We start from the raw sequence: 20,614 nt of genomic DNA on the forward strand, positions 1-20,614 counted from the left end.
TCTTGTATTGCACATGCTTTTCATGGGATACTATACAGTCGTATTAAAATTTTTACTCTTGATTTGTTTTATCGAATTAACTTACTCCGTCTCCAAAACACAGCATAGTACTACTTTTGAATTAGATTCCAGTGATCTGTATCTTGAATCTTGTGAGAATATTAAAATAATAGTGTATTATGACCAAATAAAAATTTTCCTCAGAATATAAGGGTGGCTCAATATTTGAAAATGTATTAATATAATTTTTTAGCTAGCGAATGGAGGAGGGGGAAATCCGAGCACAGTAAATGTGAATTTAATGATAAATCTAATAAAATAACACACTTAATGATATTTTCTTTTACATCTACCAGAAAACAGTTGCTAGTTATGCTTCATGGTAAAAACTAGTTAGATTAAACATCAAGAAGGGTTATCATCCCACTATTGCCATTATTATTTAACAACTTCTAGAATTATTATCCAAAGTGATTAGGATGTATGTGTTATCACCGTATACAAATAATATGCTTATCTACCTGGGAAAGCCAAGAAGATTAACTGAAAAACTAGTAGAGATCAATAGGGTAGCTGGGTACAAAATTATGTAAACATTGTCTTATATGTTAGCAGTAACATTTAGGTAATGTAAAGGGAGAAATCCATTCAGTTCACAGTAGTAGCCAAAAATAGAGAACACTGGAAAGTAAATGTAATTAGGAATGTGGCAAATCTATGATAAAGAGGAATATAAATGAAAGCATGAGTAGCTGATAGATCGTGCCATGGTGTATGAGAATTCTCCACAAATTACTCATGAATTTAATACAACCCCAATCAGCCTTTTTTTTTTTTTTTTGGTGGCGGGGTAATGTCAGCAATAGTTGACAGATTATTTCTGCATTCATTGACATGAACAAGTATGCTAGAATAGGCAAAATACTTTGGAGAGCTAGAGTAGCATAACCAGAACTGACCAAGTAGATGTACTAAAATTAAAATGCATGTCAATATTGATGCCATCTGGACAGCAAGTGTACAGGATAACATTCAGAACTAAACCCAGTACCTGTCTTATTTTAAATCAGTGGAGAAATTATAATTATTCTATAATTACAAAAGGATTTGAAAGAATATGCTACACATTTGGCATGTGAAAAGGATAATCAATAACTTATCCTAAAAAATGTTCTATTTGAATTAAATTCAGAAATTAAATACGAGGGGAGAGGGTATAGCCCAGGAGTAGAGTGCAGGCCTAGTATGCATGGGGTCATGGGTTCAATCTCTAGTACCTCCGCCGAGAGTAATAAATAAATAGATAAACCTAACTACCTCCCCCCCAAAAAAAATTTTTTTAATAAAAATAAATTTTTTTTAACTTAAAAAAACAAAAACTAAATATGGATATAAAGGGAAAATAGCCCAGTATTTTTACAGTCTTGGGGTAGGGTGACATTAGTGATGTCAGTGGCAGGAAATAAAGGGAACGACTGATAAATTTGAGTAAAGATATACATCCTGTATAGCCAAAAAAGGCTACTAGTAAAATTAAAAAATAATTGTAACGTTTTCGTCATTGTTATGGAAAGAGTTTTACTATATATTTCTGAGTAAAAATAGTAGGTTATTGATCAGTGTGATTTAGACAAGAGTCAGTAAGGCCCTGTCAAGAAAGAGATCTAAATGAAAATTCACCAGTATATTAGCAGTGCATTAATTTGTGGGTATGACTTTAAGTTATGTATGTATTTCAGTATGTAGATGTTTGTTTATATAATACTAGGAATTATTTGAATAAAGGTTAAAAAAACATAAAAGATAGATTTTAACCACTTGAAATTTGACAGCTGTGTATGCAAAAAGAAGAAAAATGAAATTGGAAAAAAATTATAAATATAGTGCTATTAATAGAAAAAAGGCAAATATCCACTGGCATATAAACTTCAGGTCAGTTTTGTTGAATATAATATCATAAATAGGTTCTCAGTAAATCTATTTTAAATGAGTGGCCTGCAAGTTGATTTGGGGGTGGAAGAGTTCATCTGAACTTTCTAACTTCCCTACAGTGAACTTCATCATTTACATAATTACCGCTAGTAGTTATAGTGTTGGACCTTGCAGTATAGTCGTTTCAAAGATTCACCAATTAAGACTCCTGAAATATGTAAAAGTTATTCTAAGTATAAGTCGTGAATCACATTTGTTTGTTTTATACCTAGGCACTTTTGAAAAGGAGAAAAGAAAAATAAGACGGAGAACTTAGTATCTGGAACAAAAGGAAAATATGGATAATACTTCTAATCTAGGAAACTTAAAAATTCTCAGATACCAGGGAAAATATGTATCTCCATTATTTTTTGCATTTATTTCTTCCCTATTTCAACATCTACTGCCCCAGTTCAGTACTCATAACTCCTTCTGTTCAACTACTCCACTAACTCCAAACAGTTACCCAGTCCAATCTCATCCTAACCATTCCTGCCAGGGGACTCTTCCTGAAGCATAGCTCTGATACTGTCCCGAACTTTTCCTCAAAGGCTTGGGGTAAATGTCAATCCTTCCATCAAGCTCTGGGCATATGATTGAACTTTATGACTAAGAATGTAGGTGGGAACTAGATTACCTAGTCTTTATCTCTCTTATACTTCAAGTCCTTTATCTTTAAAATGGGGATAATAATAATAACAGTGATGAGTTTATAGTTATTCAAGTTAAATCTGAAAATTCATGTAAAGCACATTAATATATAGTGCTTAGTATGTAAGAAGCACTTGAAAGCTTAATTATGATCACCTCTGTTGAGGTTCTTTAAGTGATATTAAACATGTTTTATTTATCTTTTCTTTTTCTTACACATTTGTAGTCTCCTTTAAATAGGATATATGATGACCATTTCCCCACCATATACCTAGTTCAGTGGTTGCTGTATAGTAGGTATTAAGTAAGTAAATAACTTTGAACTGTAAATGAATAGAAGTAGATTTTTCCTGTGAGAAAGTGAAATAGGTGCTTTGGCCTGGGTAGTCACTAAAATTTATAGCATAGTAACTCCTTTCTAAGTGAACCTAAAAAGTGTACAGTAAAAAGTAAATTCCCATCAGAAAAAGAATACCAGCCTAGTTTTTGAAAATGGTTGGGAGTTCTTGAAGTACTCTTTAAGTCAGAGGGCTGGATAAGGGTCAGATGATCATATGTAACTCTTTCCTGCTGAAGGAGAATAAGTATATAAAGAGCTACTGAAAAATGGCAGAAATCTATAAAAGAAGACAGAAAGAGTTTGGAGTTAGGATTCCAGAAGCTTGAGCTATTGACATGGCAATTCTGTAGAGAGTGGTTTTGTTTGTTTGATTATTCGGTATTGGATATTGAACCCAGGACCTCGTGCTTGCTAAGCATGTGCTCTACCACTGAACTTACACCCTCCTCCTCAGTGGAGGGTGATTTTAACAAAGTGACACAGATTTGAGATTTTCAGAAACTCTGTGTGAAATAAGTAAATTTATATTTTCCACTACAAGAGATTATATTAACTCCAGGGATCAATCATTAAAAGTGTCAGATTCATCCGGTGATTTTTGGGGGGAGATAGTTTTGAAAGTTTAAGTGTGGTAATTAGAGTTGCTTTGGGCTTTTGGTTTAATTGCAGGAGATAACAATGGGATGAGGCCAAAGAGGAGTTAAGAGCCATTGTAGGCTAGAGATTAATGGCTACACTGCAGAGCCTCCCTGTAAACTGTAGTTTCAAACTGCTCAGCCAGGCTTTGTATTTCACAGACTTGTTGAGCCCATTAAAGAAATGGAAGTCTCGCTATCTGATGGAGCAGAATGTCACCAAGTTACTGCGGCCTCTTTCTCCAGTCACACCGCCCCCTCCCAGTGCAGGCTCAAAGAGCCCCCCGCTGACCACACCTGGCCCGTCTCACCCGGAAGAGGAGTGTCGAAATGGATACAGCCTCATGTTCTCACCAATCACGTCTATTACTACTGCTAGTCGCTGCAATACTCCTCTGCAGTTTGAGGTGATTTGGGTTTCGTTGTTGGGAGTACTGAATATGAAAATCATCATTTGCACCTCCTCATTTCAGATATTTCACTCCATGTGTTTCTTTACCATATTCTTTGCCCATCTTAGCAAGAGAAGAAACCTCAGGGTCATTGTGAGCTATTGGTAGCTTCTGGTCTCGGCAGTGCCCCCATTCTTCCCAGGTAGAAGTAGTGCTCCCACTGGTGACACTCATCAGTCTTTTGCATGCAGTTCCTCAGTCTCCATAACTTTAGGTGGTAATCATACTAGATCTCCATCTTTATCTTACCGTATACCTTGGTTAATACAGGCCTTTAGCTGCTTAGTAACCATTACAATGACACCACCTTGAGAGCTTAGATTATACTAATTGATTATGTCTCCATTTCCCAGCTTTTAAATCAATGAAATGTCTTTGTTATTTTGCATTCTTGTGGCCTCAGTAGACAGATTTAAGAAGCATTGGGGTATGGTTTATGGCAAATTAGGGGTTTTTTCCTGCTCCAGGTTACTTTCCCTTGTTATAATGTGTTAGGAATGGGAAGTAGAAAGAGGCTAGCAGCATGGGTATAAGAGCTAAATTTATTACATTCACTCTCTGGATTAAGTTAGAAATGTGTCTCAGCTGTTTCAAAAGTTAAATCTGAATTGCTTTAGTATTCAAGTTTGAGTGACATGAGGTGTACTGAATAGAATCCATGTGCATAAAAAATTTCATCTGTTTCATGTTGCTTTAATTTTTATTGAATTAAATGGACACTATGTATTCCTTCTCAGAAAAATTTGTTCTGATGACTAAACACACCCAACTGTGACCCTAGCTTACACTTCTCTAGATGTGTTCTTTGATAAGGTGAATGTTCTAACTACTGCCACCCTACATATTCTGGTTTTATGAGAGCGTGGGGATTCCTCAGCCTTTAAATGGCTAACTCAGAGTGACTAGCAGCCTTGGAAGCAAGAAGCAGCCATATTCTGTACCCATCCTAGACCGTGTTAACTTTTAGAGCAAACTTTTTTGGGGAGGGAAAGGTCCTTCCTGGTTATGTTTGATTTCAAGGGAAGTTACTCTCTACCAAATTCCCTATTGCATTTTTTTTAGCCAGATAGCAGAACAGCTGACATGGGCCTTACTAACTTTATTTGGTCTAGTTGGAATTGACTTTTCAATTGGCAAAGTAAAGTTTGATGGTAAAATTTCATGATAGGACATTCTCTCTATTGGCCAGCAGATTATAGGAATAGAATTTCATACTTTATCATAATTAAAGTTTTTACTATAATTAAAGGTAAAATTAGAAGGTAAGTCTCTTTCTAGAACCAAGTTTAGCACTCATTAATATTTCCTACCCCTTGCAGCATTTCGGGTAACTATAAAACACTATGCATATGTAAGGTGTTGGGTGGTTTGGGGTTTTTTTGTTTGTTTGGTTTGGTTTTTTGTTGGTTTTTTTTTGTTTGTTTTTTTCAGTGGAATGGGAATTTCAGTGGCTGGTAATTGAATCCAGAATCTCATGCATGCTAAGCATGCACTCTACCACTGAGCTATACCCACCCCCCATTTTTATTTTTATTTTAAATCAAAGATCATTTTAGTCTAAGCATAATGTTTAGAATACCAGGAAGGGGGAAAACACTATATATTATATTATCCCTTCAAAAAATCAGTACGTGTTTTCACTATTTTAGTCTCATGATTTAACTAAGGACATTCAAACTTTTTCATCAGTTAAAAAAACAAATTTCATGATCCTGACCATCTTTATCATCATTCTAATTGCCATACTCGTTCCTGTATTCTAGTATAGGGAGGTGGGAAGAAGCCTTATTTCCATCCAAGACTGTGACACAGAGAAATACCAGAAAGGTATCACAAGTAAAGATCAGCCCCATTGGGGGAAGTATATTTTTGGAAGGAAAAATTAAAAACATTCTAGGAGAAAAGTGAGAAATCTCTTCAGTACAAAGGGAAAGAATTGAAGAGACATAGTGGAAGAGAAACAAGATCATGAGGAGGGGGAAGCATCAAATAAAGAGTGAAATCACCATTGGGAAGGCATGCTTAATTAGCCCCTCCTTTGCACTAGAGTAACCCTTCCCTTGTCTTCCTGCCTGGAGAGCCTTACCCCACTATCCATCTCACACATACTACCCACACCACCAAATAAAATTTCACAGCCAGTATCCCTGCTCTGCTGAAACAGCCCCATTTCTCCTGCCACAGGATAGTCCTGCAACCCAGGCCAGCTATCCAGGCCTACAACATTAGCAACCCTCCGCTTACCCTGAATCCTAGTTATAGCTACCACCATCATCCTCTCTGCTTTTTTACCCATCATATCTTCTGTCCCAGCTCACTGCCCACTTCCTGTTTGATACGGGAGTGCTGCCTTAGGCAAAAGCCCTCAGGTAGCCCTGTTTTTAGGACCAGGGACTAGAAGTGTACACATCTGCTTTTTTTTTTTTTTTTTTTCTTTCTCCCCTTCCTTTTCTCTCTATTCCTCAAAATACAATGGATTTTAATATCAGAGAACATTGGTAGGAGTGATCAGATCCATTTGGATTATGTCCAGAACTGTCTAGCCTATGAGCTAGAGTCCATCAGTCATAACTCCTGCAACTCATTTGAGAGGAACTGGTCATCTCCCTAACCCTGTGAGCCCCCAGCACGAGTCACACAAGAGGATGAGCAAATGACACTGAGAAGGAGGCATGGGGTGAAGAAAAAAGGTGCCCATTAATGAAAAATAGGTTGCTACAGTTTAATCTGATTTAGACATATAATAATGTAGAATCTCACCAGTTTAACACTTTCTTGATATCTGCTTGAGATGTTCACTGATAGCATGAACCATTATAACCAATTTACCTTTAAATGCTTTCAAAGACACCAGAAAGCACTTTAACAAGTCATTCTGTCCATTGAGATGAATTCTGCATTTAAACATTTCCCCTGTGCACTTATTTACCCCTTTCCCTCCTGACTCCCTCAAAAAAAGTGTGGCTAACCATCTATGCTTGCTTTTGCTTTATTTTTTGTTTGTTTTGCTTCTTTTGAGTAGATGAATAACAAGATGCTTTTCCCTCCTCTAGAACATATCCTCCCCTGAGAGTTCCCCTGCGAGTAGGCCCGAGTCCCTGTCACCCGAGGTAGTTATCACACCATCTCACACTTGGAGGCTGAGAGTGAGTGTGCATGAGTGTGTTCTTGCGCGTGTGGGGAGGGCTAGGGGACCCTAGTGAATGATGCAGTGGGCTGGAGGGTGGCCGATTGGTCACTATAAGTTGAATCTTCCTATGTAAGACTGGTTACTCAGAGCTTTCAGGGTAGATGGAGGAAAATGAAGTTGTGTGTGTGTGTGTGTGGTGGGGTTTGTTTTTGTTGCTGTTTGGGGGCGGGTATGGCTGATGAGTTCTTTAAAAGAAGATAGAATCTAAAAGTCAAGTTTAAAGAAACTGAAGATGTGGTGGGAACCTTGTTAAAGATCGTCTAACGAATAAAGTGTGTTTGTTAAATAAGGAAAGTTAAATCAATAACTGGTAGGAACTGTCTCTTGCTATTTATTATCTTGGGCTAATAAAGGAGCAGCATATATTGGAAAAATTAGGCAATGATTTATGCTTTAATCCAGGGTTACTCTGACAGCTCTGTTTAACTGGATGTTTTGAGCTTTGGTTGATAGATTAAGCAACTTCTTTAGGAAGGGAGAGTCATGCCTCTCAGCTCTCTAGGTCAGCCCATGGCTTCTGTGACACAGGCCTCCATTCTGCAGTGGTTGGGAAATGGTTGCTGTACAAGTGTTATCTCTTAGGATATCATCTGAGTGCTTTTCTTAGAAATCCTACTGCTGTTGAGATGTTAAATTCAGATTTTAGTGCTAGAGTTTCTTAAGTATTACAAGATTTAGACAAATGTAAGTAATGATTAACTTCATGAATTCATGTGGGAACCTTTTTACTCTTGAAGAGAAAGTTACGGTCTGTCATAACCTTTCAGAAATTAACTGAACTGTTAACCCCTACCCTTAACAATAAAAATATTAGTGCTAAACTCAGTGACAGATGACCAAATTTTGCCTCAGTAGAATTTTATAGGTCAACATGAAGCTGAAAAGGATTGTTTCCTAGTGTACTAGATGTTTTCTGTGAGTTTTTTACTCTATCCTGTAAGGAACTTAAACCTCTCTCCTCAGTTGCTAAAGATTCTAAGATAGCATAATTTGGAGGCTGACATGGTATGGTATCTGGATTTCTGGTACTCTTCTTTGTATAGAGTTAGCTGTAGTTTACCTAGTGGCGGAAAATCTTGATGTTAGGAGGTAGTGATGACCAAATAGATGGGGTTGTTTTTGGTACATGTCAGCATTTCAGATGCTCTGCAGTGATGGGCATTAGTGGTCTTGTGGTATGTTGACATACATTAGAGGATAAAGAAAGAACAGTTGAGTAGCCAGAAAGTTTTATGAGAAACATAGCTACATAATAGTGAAAGTGAGTGAAGAACTGGTTGGTTGACACCTTTAACTAATACCATTCTCCTTTACTGAACCAGTAACTTAAATACTTGACTGTTCGTCTCCTTTCTACTTTCTTTTACCTTTTCCCCTCCTCCCAGCTTCCATCAATATTAGTTTAGAAATGAGTAACACCAGAAACCTGTTATCTTAAGACACCATTCTCACCTCTGTAGCATCCATGGGGCTCAGGTAAATCCCTGATTATACTGCCAGATTATACTGTAGTGCAGGGTGACTCAGCAAACCTAATGAAAGGCTAAGCAGGCAAAATAGTCGCATTTGGCCAGTTACCTAATTCTGACTTTCCCTGTATTCTCATCCAGAAAGACTTTAAAGCAGCTTGGGAAAGGCCGGGATTCTTTGGTGATCTGGCATGGGACTGGTGCTACATGGGACCTTCACGGATGTTAATGGCTTTCTCTCTTCTGCTTCCATCCCTCTTATCTTTCCTTGTTCACCTGTGCCCTCTCACTCCCTTCTCTTCTGCCCTTTGACTTTTTCCTTTCTCCCCTACCCTATGTCTCCGTTGATTTTTATTCTTTCAGCTTTGTCATCGAAAAGATCTGGACCTGACAAAAGTAGGCTACCTTGACTCCAACACTAACAGCTGTGCTGACAGACCTTCCCTCATCAACTCAGGTCATTCTGACCTGACTCCTCATCCCTCCGTCGGGCCCGCCTCTGAGACTGGCTTTACAAGCAGGAGTGGCGATGGACATCAGACCCTCGTGAGAAACTCGGACCAGGCATTTCGGACAGAGTTTAACTTGATGTATGCCTACTCTCCGTTGAACGCTATGCCTCGAGCAGATGGATTATATCGAGGGTCTCCCCTAGTAGGGGATAGGAAGCCTTTACATTTGGATGGGGGATACTGTTCCCCTGCAGAAGGGTTTCCCAGCAGATATGAACATGGTTTTATGAAAGACCTCTCTCGTGGCTCCATGTCCCCTGGTGGCGAAAGGGCTTGTGAAGGAGTCCCATCGGCCCCCCAGAACCCACCGCAGAGGAAAAAGGTAAGTGTCACATTTTATAGGCCCTTTTGAAGAACATTAACTGAATAATTAAATAAATATTTACTGAGTTACCACTATGTTTTCAGCACTGTTCTCAGTGTGAGGAAAACAAAAATAAGTAATACATAGTCTCTGGCATGTGCAGTGAAAGACTGTTTTAATACAATTTGATGAATGTTATAAATACTCAGAAAATTTAAATGCCTACCATGTATGTTCCATACACTTGGCGAGGCAATTCAGAGGATAAAGCAGTGAAAAAAAGTTACGCTACTTATATGTAGCACTTTTCATGTTCTAGGCATGAACACGTTAAGCCCTTGTGCATTTAACTTCATGATAATCCTGTTAAAAAAGATGGGTAATTTCCCATTTTGCAGATGAGGAAACTAAGGCAAGTTGAGTAACTTGCCCATGGTTACCCAGCTAGTATATGGTAGAGCCAGGACACTACCCAAGTCTGTCTCATTCCAGATTGTGTGCTCTTATTGCCACTATGCTGTGTTGCCTTCTAATGGAGCTTGTAGCAACTGAGACTGAACTTAGCAGATAATTACATTAATGATGATGGAAGCTCCAAAGGAATTGTTCCTATGTGATGAGAACAACTTAACAAGGGCACCTGGCTTAGTTGGATATGTGGAGAGTACTTTGAGAACAAGTAAGAAGCTCATAGCCAACTTTGAGGGGTGGTGGAGTGACAGGTGACAGGTCACTGACTTGGCTGGTCTCAGACAGTAAGTAGGATCAATCAGCCAGCAAATGAGGGTCAAGATGTTACAGGAGAAAGAGCAGAACAAGTAACTGTGGCTCTCCTCTGGGTGTGCAGTTGAATGTTGCCATGGTGTCACATGAAAAGTGAGAGGAGGAGAATGCAGAGATGGGCGGGGCCAGGCCATAGAGAGCTGGTTTGGGACTTGACTTTTGGGGGGAAGGGGGGCTTGACTTATAAGTAATGCCTATGCTAGAAATTATGAAGTCAAAAATAGGCTCTTTATGTCAGTGGTTTTCAACTAGGGGCACTTGGAGATTCATGGGAGTATTTTGAGTTGTTGCAACAACTGCAATTTACTTGTTAGAGCTAGAGATGCTGAATGTTCTGTGTGTGGCAGTCTCACATAATTGCCAAATACATGTGGTACTCCTGTTGAAATGTAGCCTGGTGGCTTTTTATCTTTGCAGTATAATGAAATACGTTGCCAGAATTTATTATTAACTTCCTTCCAAGATTGTATATAGAAAATGCATATACAGAATTGTCTTAAACTTTGTGCTTTTGTTATCTTTTACATTTGAATGGAAAATGAGAGCTCTAAGTGGATAGAAAAAGGAGGAAACACTGGCAGATAAGTTTGAATAAGATAGTGTTGGATTTAGAAGACTGTTGCATGAACAGCATTGACCATTAGGAACAAAAATGGTCTTTGAACTTCTGGTTTCATTTATTATGTGCCAAAGTGATTGAAATGACTTGTTATTTCAGAAATGCTGTTGAACACCTGCTGTTGGCCAAGTTCTGCCCTGGATGTTAAAGATAAAAATCCAAATAAACTTAGTCTTCGCCCTTGTAGAACATACAGTTTACAAAGTACACAAGACTTGTATTAGGTTGACAGCCAGTGTAGGCACAGTGTGCTGTAACAGCAAAGAGGGAGCTGCACTAGACAGGGCAGGAAAGAATGAGGCAGATGAATGGCGAGTTGGGGAGAAGCTTCCAAGTACAGGTTTTCTAGAGCTGACTTGCTAAAATATAAGTAGGAAACAGATAGTCCTAAATCCCTGGGTAAATCTTGAAAAATTGAGCACATTTAAGAATTCTGAAGCACTGACTTTTTCTTTTGTATTTTTTTGTGTGTTTTTCTCTTGTCTCAAAACAGCCAACTCTAGGGATTCTTGGAGGGTGAAGAAGAGCTAGTAGAATCACCAGGGGGCTTTTTCAGACTACACCAGCTCCTAACTCTTCACCTTCCATTTTTTAGGAGCTACCATTGTTGCGAATAACTATGATAGCATACTTCTATTCTGGAACTAATCCCACATGTTTCTCTGAAGGCAGAAAACGAGGTCTACTGGTGAATGCCATTTTTCAAAAATGTAGTCTCCTAGTGTATTCCCTTTTGTTTGCCAGTTGCTGGCTGTTTTAAATACGTAGCTGTGCTGAGATCTCTCACACACCTGGAAAACATCATCTTTTGGTACCTGCTTTGTTTGCGTGGCTTGCTAGTGGTTTACTAGGGTTCCATCTTCTTTCCCCGTTGCTGGTGATCCACCAGCAACGATGTCTGGCTAGAGTCCTGCTTCTTGTTTCCTTCCTAGGTGTCCCTGCTGGAGTACCGCAAACGGAAACAAGAAGCCAAGGAAAATTCTGCTGGTGGAGGAGGTGACTCTGCACAGAGCAAAAGCAAGTCTGCAGGAGCTGGGCAAGGCAGCAGTAACTCACTTTCTGACACTGGTGGCCATGGTGTGCAGGGATCCTCGGCCCGAACCCCATCTTCCCCTCACAAAAAATTCTCCCCATCTCATTCCTCCATGTCTCATTTGGAGGCAGTAAGCCCATCAGATTCCAGGAGCACTTCATCTCACTGCAGACCTCAAGAGAATATCAGCAGTAGGTGGTAAGTTTATCTTTGATGCTTTAATGATCGAGTTCAGGAGGGAAGTGTACATCTAGGCTCTTTCCCAGTTTTACCTAAAATACATGGGAACACTTAACTGAGGAAGCTGGCCAGCAGTTCACAGTACCATCTATCCTGTTCAGCTGATTTAATAGTATCAAACACAGACCCCCAGCCTTAGAGAAGCAAAGAATCCCACCAGGCCTGCAGGACAACGTGTCGGGCAGCATATAGTTGTGAACACAGAGGAGCCATTTTATTTGCTGGGCACAACACTGCCTCTTCTGTTTTCCCCTTTCATATGAAAGGTAAGTCAGGAGTTCAGCCAAGTTCCCCTTAAATTAATAACAGATGTCTTAGGGGGAAGGCATAACTCCATGGTAGAGTACATGCGTAGCACTCACAAGGTCCTGGGTTCAGTCCCCAGTACCTTTATTTAAATTAATAAGCAGACAAACAAACAGACCTAATTACCTCCCCCAGCCAAAAAAAAAATTTTTTTTAAGATAAAATTAACACAAAAAATAACAGATGTCTCAGATCCACACAGCTAGCATATGCAGAGAGATGTAACCTGTTCTGAAAAGACTTGTCTGGCGTAGGGGAGACCACAAATAGACTATACCAGCATCAAGGACTGATTGTCAAGTGAGTGAAATAATGAGGCATTTCAGGGATCTTGAACTTAAATGAAGTCTGGGAAAGAAGAGGCACTGCTCAAATGAGTAATGTTCATTAACCTATAAAACATTAAATGGCAAGTGCATGCCAGGGACGTGACTTCGCAGGAGAGAAAATGTAGCATTTCAAAATGGAGGTTAAGAGAAGTAGACACCCTTAAACCCCCGTTTCCTTGATTGCTTTTTCTTTGAAAGTGCTTATTCTTCTGAGCCTGAGGTAGACATAGTTTGAGGCAGAGAAGATAACCTTGTTTTAAATTGGTCCTGAAGGAAATAACGTTTAGGAGGGTGTTTTAAGGGAATATGTTGTACCACCCTTGTCAGAGCTTTGAAGAAAGCTTGTTCCAGACTGTTGACTCTTAAGTCCTGTGCCGTAAACCTGCATGCTCTTACCTTCACAGGATGGTTCCCACGTCAGTGGAACGGCTCCGAGAAGGAGGGAGCATCCCCAAGGTCCTCCGAAGCAGTGTGAGGGTGGCCCAGAAAGGAGAGCCTTCTCCCACGTGGGAGAGTAACATCACAGAAAAAGACCCAGGTGAGCCCATTGCCTTCTGCCAACCAGGTTCAGGGACACATGAGCCAGGCTCCACACAGTTCACACCAAATGCCGGGCTGAGGTGAGTCCATTTCTGAAGCCGTTGGGCTCCCCCTGTGTGTGAGGTTCCAGCACAGTCTTGTTTCCACTCTTTTGGGCTGCAGCGTTCTTAAGATCTAGCATTGCTTGCTCTCTGTCTGCTCTTCTTTCCCAAGGGATACCTTTCTGTAACTCATCTCTCCAAAGGCCTGGAAATCACCTTGATGAAGGATGAAGAGAAAGAAGGAGACAGGAATCAGATGAGGCATTTAAAACAGCCCATTATTAACCACTCCTGTTGCCCCTCTGGCATGCTGCACTCACCCGATTTGTCAGAAAGAGAGCAGCATGGGTTGATGATGGCATTGGTGACTTGAATGTACAGTGGCTATCTGTCACTTATTCTCAGAAAATGAGTTGATTTTGTATTACCTTCCAGACCCTGCAGATGGTGAAGGTCCAGAGACACTGAGCTCAGCACTCTCTAAAGGAGCAGCCGTTTACAGCCCTTCCAGATACAGCTACCAGGTGAGACGAGGAAGTGCTCCTCTCTGGACATAGGAGTATGTTCTTGCTTCCAATGTTTATGATTCTGGCCATCCTTTGCAGTTGAGATGCTGTCTTTCCATATAGTTTCAGCTGCCTTGGAAATAAGTCATCATCTGCTCACCTTCAGGTAATAAATCATGCCAGAAAAGTAAAATGACCAAGGACAGCCATTTTACTGTCTTTGATATCCTAGAAAGAACAAATGGTTAAGATGGTGATGAAGAAGTAAGGAGTTTTAAGTGTTCACGAGCTGAAATGGCTTAACAGGGACTTTTTCACCTCCTTATGCTTTTCCTCCCAACTCTCTCTAGCTCCTGCAGTGTGATAGTCCACGGACAGAATCACAAAGCCTCCTCCAGCAGAGTTCCTCCCCCTTTAGAGGACATCCCACCCAGTCTCCAGGATACAGTTATCGAACTACTGCACTGAGACCTGGGAACCCCCCCTCTCATGGTTCTTCAGAATCCTCCCTCTCTTCTGCGTCCTATTCCAGCCCCGCCCACCCTGTGTCCACAGACTCGTTGGCCTCGTTTACGGGGACACCAGGGTATTATAGCAGCCAGCCACATTCTGGAAACAGCACTGGCAGCAGTCTTCCAAGGAGGAGCTGCCCATCTAGTGCTGCTAGCCCTACCCCGCAGGGCCCCTCAGACTCTCCAACCTCAGACTCGGTTTCCCAGTCCAGCACAGGAACTCTGAGTTCCACCTCCTTTCCTCAGAACTCTAGGTCGTCATTGCCATCAGACTTCCGGACTATCAGTCTGCCCAGTGCTGGGCAGTCAGCAGCCTACCAGGCCTCCAGGGTATCTGCGGTTTCCAGTTCACAGCACTACCCACAGCGCGGGGGTGCGGGTGTGCACCAGTACCGGCTCCAGCCGCTGCAGGGCTCGGGAGTCAAGACTCAGACAGGACTTTCCTAGGGCTTCTGGACTTGGGCAGACAGAACTGAGTGAGCCCATAGCTGCTTCTTCCAGCTGCCTCTGGAACCTAGGCCGAGCATATTGCTGGGGAAGGGGGTACAAGGTGCCAGAGGATTGGGTCTGGTCGACAAGAAACAAGACTTGTGGTCGTGACTGGCTCTGGCCCTGGAGAAAGATGTAAATCTTGTCTGAAGCAGAGACTATAAAGAAGTTTCTCCCTGCTGTTAAGGGTACATTGTTGACAAGCAAATGGTGTTTTGGTTAGTAATGGTTCTAAGTGCAATGAGTTGTGTTGAAGCCTCCGTCTCCCATCCTTGCCTGTAGCCTGTAGTCACTTGTGCAGTGAGGACATCTTTTTAAATCCAAAAAAAAAAAAAAAAAGTTTTCAAAGGAAAAAAGGTGAAAAGAGCCAATTTCAAAGCCCCAAGCTAGCTGAAGTGGCGTTAGGGTTTCATGCACTTAAGTAAAAAGGTAGGTATTTAAATGTTCACCCTAAGACAACCATTCCAAAAGCAGGTATCTGGCCAAGATGTGTCCACCAAGAATATTCCCTACCTTTGTCTTAAAAACACAAAGAAATAGATGAACCTTGGAGTGTGCTCTGAGGGGTTCCTGGATCTCTGAAGAAGAGCTTGTAGTCAACTCTTGATTATTCAGGAGGAGATTGTCCTAGTGGTTCTCTGAGCCCCCAGCAGATACCATCCCACTTCCTTTCCCCAAGGTGTTTCACAGCTCAGTAACCCATGGAGTAAGTAGGCAAAGAAGACAGATACGATAAGTGAGATGGGCCAGTTGGCATTGCTATTTATCAGCTATTGGCAATAAATTTGATTAGGAAAGGTCCCAAGTGGTTTGGGAATTCTTTGAATTTTATTTTTTCTACTCCCAATTAATCAGGAGTTGATAATCTCTTGAGTAGGACCGCCTCCATGATTGGGGAGCGTGCACTCGTGACTGCAGGGTAAGCATGGAAAGACGTGTTTGTGGAGTGGCGCCGACAGGACTGTGATTGTGTGGGGGCATGTCCCATGTGTCTTTGAGAAGGGTGCTTATTTGGCAGTGGCACAGGTAAGAGAGTTCTAAAGCCACCCACACACCTGACACTGTTCCGGATGAGAGACGAGAGCAGACTGGCTTCTCCCCATCAGTGCATCGTGCCTGTTGTACACCCCTGGAGGAGCCCTGGGGCCAGCCAGGCGGGGTACACAATCTTTTTAAATTCCATACGGTTGCCAGCTTCTTTCTTTCACTTGTTTACTGTAATATCTGGCGTGTTTTTATTTATCTAATTTTGTATTCAGTTATAACCGTGGTAGGGGTAGCAGATACATGACAGGTGTAATCCCTGGTGCTGCAGTGGACCTTACTTCTTTCTTTTGGACAAGATAATACTGTGAGTCTCCCTCCTTCCTTCCCTCCTACTTGTTTTCTCCTTTTTTTCCCTCAGCCTCTTACATCCCCTTCCTTTCTACCCTCTCTTAAAACTATCATATGCACAGTCTTCTCTCTTTGTGTGTGACTGTTACAAAATTTCACTTTTTCAAAATTGAAATCAGGTGTTTGCAAATGAGGGGAGATTTTTTTCTTTTTTTTTTTTCCTTTTCTTTCTTTTTTTTTTTTTTTTTTTTTTTTTTTTTCTTTTTTTTTTTTTTTTTTTTTTTTTTTAGTGCTGAAACTTCAGCAGAATACTTTTCTTTTTGTTGTTTCCCCCACAAACCCATCAGTCTGGGAGAGCGTTGGGAGTGGAAATCATGTTGCCTGGGATGCTGGTTTCTTTGTATATTATATAAAACGTATGTAAATGTCTCTCCATTTGGGCTGGGGTTTGCATTCTCCCCTTGGCTATTAACCGAGGGGAGAGGCCAGCGGGCAGGCGGCCCTCACCCTGCCTGGCACGTGCAGAGACCCCAGCCACTCTGTGTGGGCAGGGTGCTGTCAAGACCAGACCTCTGGGGGGGGTGGGGGCGGGGGGTGGGGGGAACTCTTGGAAGGGAAGAAGTGTCACTTCTTTCTCAAGTGGAGTGTTTACACCTTGCTGTAACATTTGAACTTTCACAAGAGATGTAATAATTTTGATAATAAAATTCTTAACCATAATAATCATAATTTGAGAACTTATTTGTCCAGTTCTGTGACCTTGCCTTGCCTGGTTTTCCTAACACTGTTTTTACCTGAAGAGGGTATGATGGACCCACGTTCAGGAGAGTGTGCTTTCGTGGAGTTGTTTTGCCCATAATGGGGCTAGGAATTCAGATTGATCTTCCTTTACCCTTTATTAAAATCAAGCCAGTATTGGGGCCATTTTGTGACAATGGAACTGAATTTTGCAAACTGACTTGAACTAGATGGAGTTCGTGACCTTGGCCTCATTCATTTGGCAGCTATTATTGGCCTTTTTCTTTTCCATTCAGAAACAATACAAGGCATTGGTTTTGATGGTGGGTTCATGCTTATTAAAATGGGGTGTAAGAGTAGGCAGATAATGTCTCTGCTTTCACGGAGCTTACATTCTAGGGCAGGTGAGACCTAAATCAGTCCATCATCTCAAATAGTCATTACCACGTTATTGTTTCATAGCAGATGTGTAACTAGGGAGATTGAAGGGGACACTCTAGATTGATTGACCTGGGATGGTCTCTGAGAATTTGACATTTCAGCTGAGGTCTCAGTGATTAGGAGGCAGTCGTGGGATGCAGTATGAATAAAGATCATTCCTCGAGAGTAAGAACAGCCGGTGCAAAGCCTCTGAGTCAAAAAAGGCTTGGTTGGGACAGAGTGAATAACCAGGGCAGGGAAAGGGGGCAGCAGATACCAGGAAGAAAGGGGCCAAATCATGCAGCAGCAAGCTTTCTGTAAAGGGCTGGACAGTAAATATTTAGGCTTTGCAGGCCTTGCGGTCTCTGCCCCAGCTACTTACCTGTGTCCTTGAAGCACGAAGACAGCTATAGGCAATGTGTGGCTATGAGCAAATAAAGCTACATTCACAAACACATGCGGCCAGCAGTCAGGTTTGCCCCGCAGGCTTTACTTGGATGGTCCCTAACATAGAGCTGTGTGGGTTTAGTTTAAAGAATCTGGATTCTGAGTACAGTGGGAAGGTCATTGCAGGATTTTAAGCAGAGAAGAGACGTGGTCTGATTTACGGTTTGTTGGTTTATTAATCTTTTTAAAGTTACTCTGATTATTTGGGGGAGAGATGAGTAGAAGCCAGGGAACCAGTTTGGAGGCTGTAGTGGTAATTCAGCCAAGCAGCGATACGTGCTGGCTTCTATTAAAACGGTGATAGTGGGGATAAGGAGAAGTACTTGGAATCGGGATACATTTTCCAAGTAAACAGCAGTGCTGGCTAGTGGGTTGGTGCGGCAGTGTTTTGCTCTAACATTTCTTTAACCAAATATTCACTGAGAGAGTTAGGATGGACTGCATTTTGCTAAGCATACAGGGAAGTCAAAGATGGAGAAGATGCTATCCTTTTCCTAGAAAGTAACCAGTTGGAGACAAAAATGATTATCTTCTGATGATGCCTAGGTAACCGTCCACCAGCCACAACCCAGTTCTGCCTGGGCTAAGAGGAGAACAGGTACATAGCTCTCCTTTAAAAGCATTTTCATTTACAGTGCCTTATTTGGTCTCATAATTCTGTGATGAAAGCAACCCAGGTACTAGAATTTAAAGATGAGAGATTGAGGTCTATTGCAGTATTCCATCTGTACCGCAGGGCTTCTGATGGTTGAATAAGCCCATCTGATTTTTGTCAGGATTGGAAGGTCCTGTTCCATAATCGTTTACTGAACAGCTGCTGTGCATAAGGTACTGGGAATATGAAGGTGAGTAAGACAGCCACCTGCTTATTAAGAATTTCTAGTTTATTTGCTGTTGTTACCAAGTACCTGTTCTATAGCTAGGTGCTTTGCTTTTGATGTGGTATAAATGTTAGAAGCTGAACTGTATTTAAGAAATAAGCTAGTGCACCATTGTATCTTGTATATGACTTCACAGTTAGTCAGGCTCTTCCCTTTATGTCATCAGCTATCTCATTCATACTTAACAGTGTGTAAGGTAGGGTATTATTTCCATTTTAAATTTTTAATTTAATTTTAGAGGATATAACTATGTCCAAGATTTCTTTCTTCTAAATGGCAGGCTCAAACTGACAGTCTTGGAAATTTTGCAGTTTACCCAGGAAACAAGTAGAGACAGCTAGAGAGAGATGCTTTGAAACTGACTAGAAATCACTTAACTGGCTGGAAAAGTGTATCATACCCTTTCTTGCCTTAAAAACAGCAGTCTAACCTTTTTAGCCCTCAGGCATCAGTTTGATGGTATAGGGTTCTCCAGCAAAGGTCACCCTGAAGAAAAAAATGCACTATTGTCCAAATGGAATAGGCCATTTGCTTTGAAACTACACTGATTATTTCATCAACCAGAGCTGGGACAGCCTCCATACCCTGCTGTGAGACTCAGAGAAATAAGAGATCCTGTGCTGGAGATCAAAGAAACAGCTTGGAGAAAAGCATAGTTATTGAAGGAGATGATACTCCCCTGTATCTTTTGCCTGCTCCTACATTCAAAATTTACCTGGCAAAGGTTCTGAGAGAATAGTTTTGGATATTTCTCAAATACCCCGTAAAAGCATGCAGAGCAGTCGTGCTAGCAGAACAAAACTCTGGGCAACTTTGCAGGAAAACCAGGTATCCCCGTAAGCCTCAAAACCCAAAGGTGTGTAGAAATAAACCACCAATAACCACAATGTCTGCATGGTGTCACGTACTGTTCCAGAGGAAGCAGTGGTGCATCTGATGGATCTCAGAACTCCAGAACACGTTTGCGCTCACTTGGAAGTTCAGCAAGTCAATTCGAGAACAACAGTCAAACTAGGAGGGGCTTGCAGTTCATACAGAGAGTGCTTGGTTAGGTTTGAAGGGACTGGAGCAGCAGTCTGGGCCCAAGAAAATTCTGAGCAGCAAAGCTCCCAGAACAGAGCTCCACACTGCAAAAAACTCCTGATGGAATCTGAATTGAGCAGGACAATCAAACTAGAGGTGGATGGTCACATTCAGTGAAATATTTTGAGTAAAAGTGAAACCAGGATTGTCCCTGTAATCCAGTTTTATCCTTCTAGAAACAATATAAAAGTATTAAATAACTTACCGTATTCTTTACCTCCTGAGAGAAACAATTGGTCATGAATTTCTAATTATATACTCTGCTGAATTTAAGAGCCATTGTTTGCATGGTCCTTATTAAGTACTACAGAACCTTGAAACTAGGAAAACTCAAATCATACCTCCATTCTAAAAGTGCAGAAAAACTAACTCATAATAAATATGTGTAACAGAAAAGACCGAAGTCAAATTCCAAGCAATTAAAAGGAAGTAAGGAGCAGGATAATATCCCAGAAACAACAGAAGCGTGCTAATGCAACAGGACAAGAAAAGGGGACGACAGGTGTACAGACAGGGAGGGAAGGAATAACTGAAGAAAAAAAAAAACAATAGAGCAGGGTTGCAGGATACAAAGTGAATGATACAAATGTTAGTTGCTTCCCTATATATCAACAACAAACAATTGGAATTTGAAAGTTAAAACACAATAACATCTACACTAGCTCCCCCAAATACAAAATAGATATAAATATGACAAATTATTTAAAAGACCTCTATGGGTAAAACTATAAAACATGGAAGAAATAAAAGAACTAAGTAAACAGGGATATTCCATGGTCATGAATAGG

At 40.9% G+C, this 20,614-nt stretch overlaps 1 protein-coding gene across 19 annotated transcripts in view; it reads left to right on the forward strand.

Annotated features, from left to right (window-relative positions):
* SETD5 (SET domain containing 5) overlaps window positions 1–16,977 on the forward strand; it is a 73,789-nt gene extending 56,812 nt beyond the window's left edge. For 12 of the 19 annotated variants that reach the window (XM_032458870.1, XM_032458873.1, XM_032458871.1 and 9 more), the window contains 7 exons: window positions 3,760–4,004; window positions 7,103–7,159; window positions 9,072–9,542; window positions 11,859–12,157; window positions 13,239–13,372; window positions 13,851–13,939; window positions 14,272–15,243. In XM_032458870.1, coding sequence (XP_032314761.1) covers window positions 3,760–4,004; window positions 7,103–7,159; window positions 9,072–9,542; window positions 11,859–12,157; window positions 13,239–13,372; window positions 13,851–13,939; window positions 14,272–14,880 — 1,904 coding nt within the window. In that variant the 3' untranslated portion in view covers window positions 14,881–15,243. Of the gene's footprint in view, window positions 1–3,759; window positions 4,005–7,102; window positions 7,160–9,071; window positions 9,543–11,858; window positions 12,158–13,238; window positions 13,373–13,850; window positions 14,088–14,271 lie in introns of all 19 variants that reach the window. The other 7 variants (XM_032458874.1, XM_032458875.1, XM_014557150.2 and 4 more) reach the window with 3 other exon arrangements.
* The last annotated feature ends 3,637 nt before the right edge of the window (window positions 16,978–20,614 follow it).

Source organism: Camelus ferus, chromosome 17 (genome assembly GCF_009834535.1).
Source record: "Camelus ferus isolate YT-003-E chromosome 17, BCGSAC_Cfer_1.0, whole genome shotgun sequence".
Lineage (NCBI taxonomy): Eukaryota > Metazoa > Chordata > Mammalia > Artiodactyla > Camelidae > Camelus > Camelus ferus.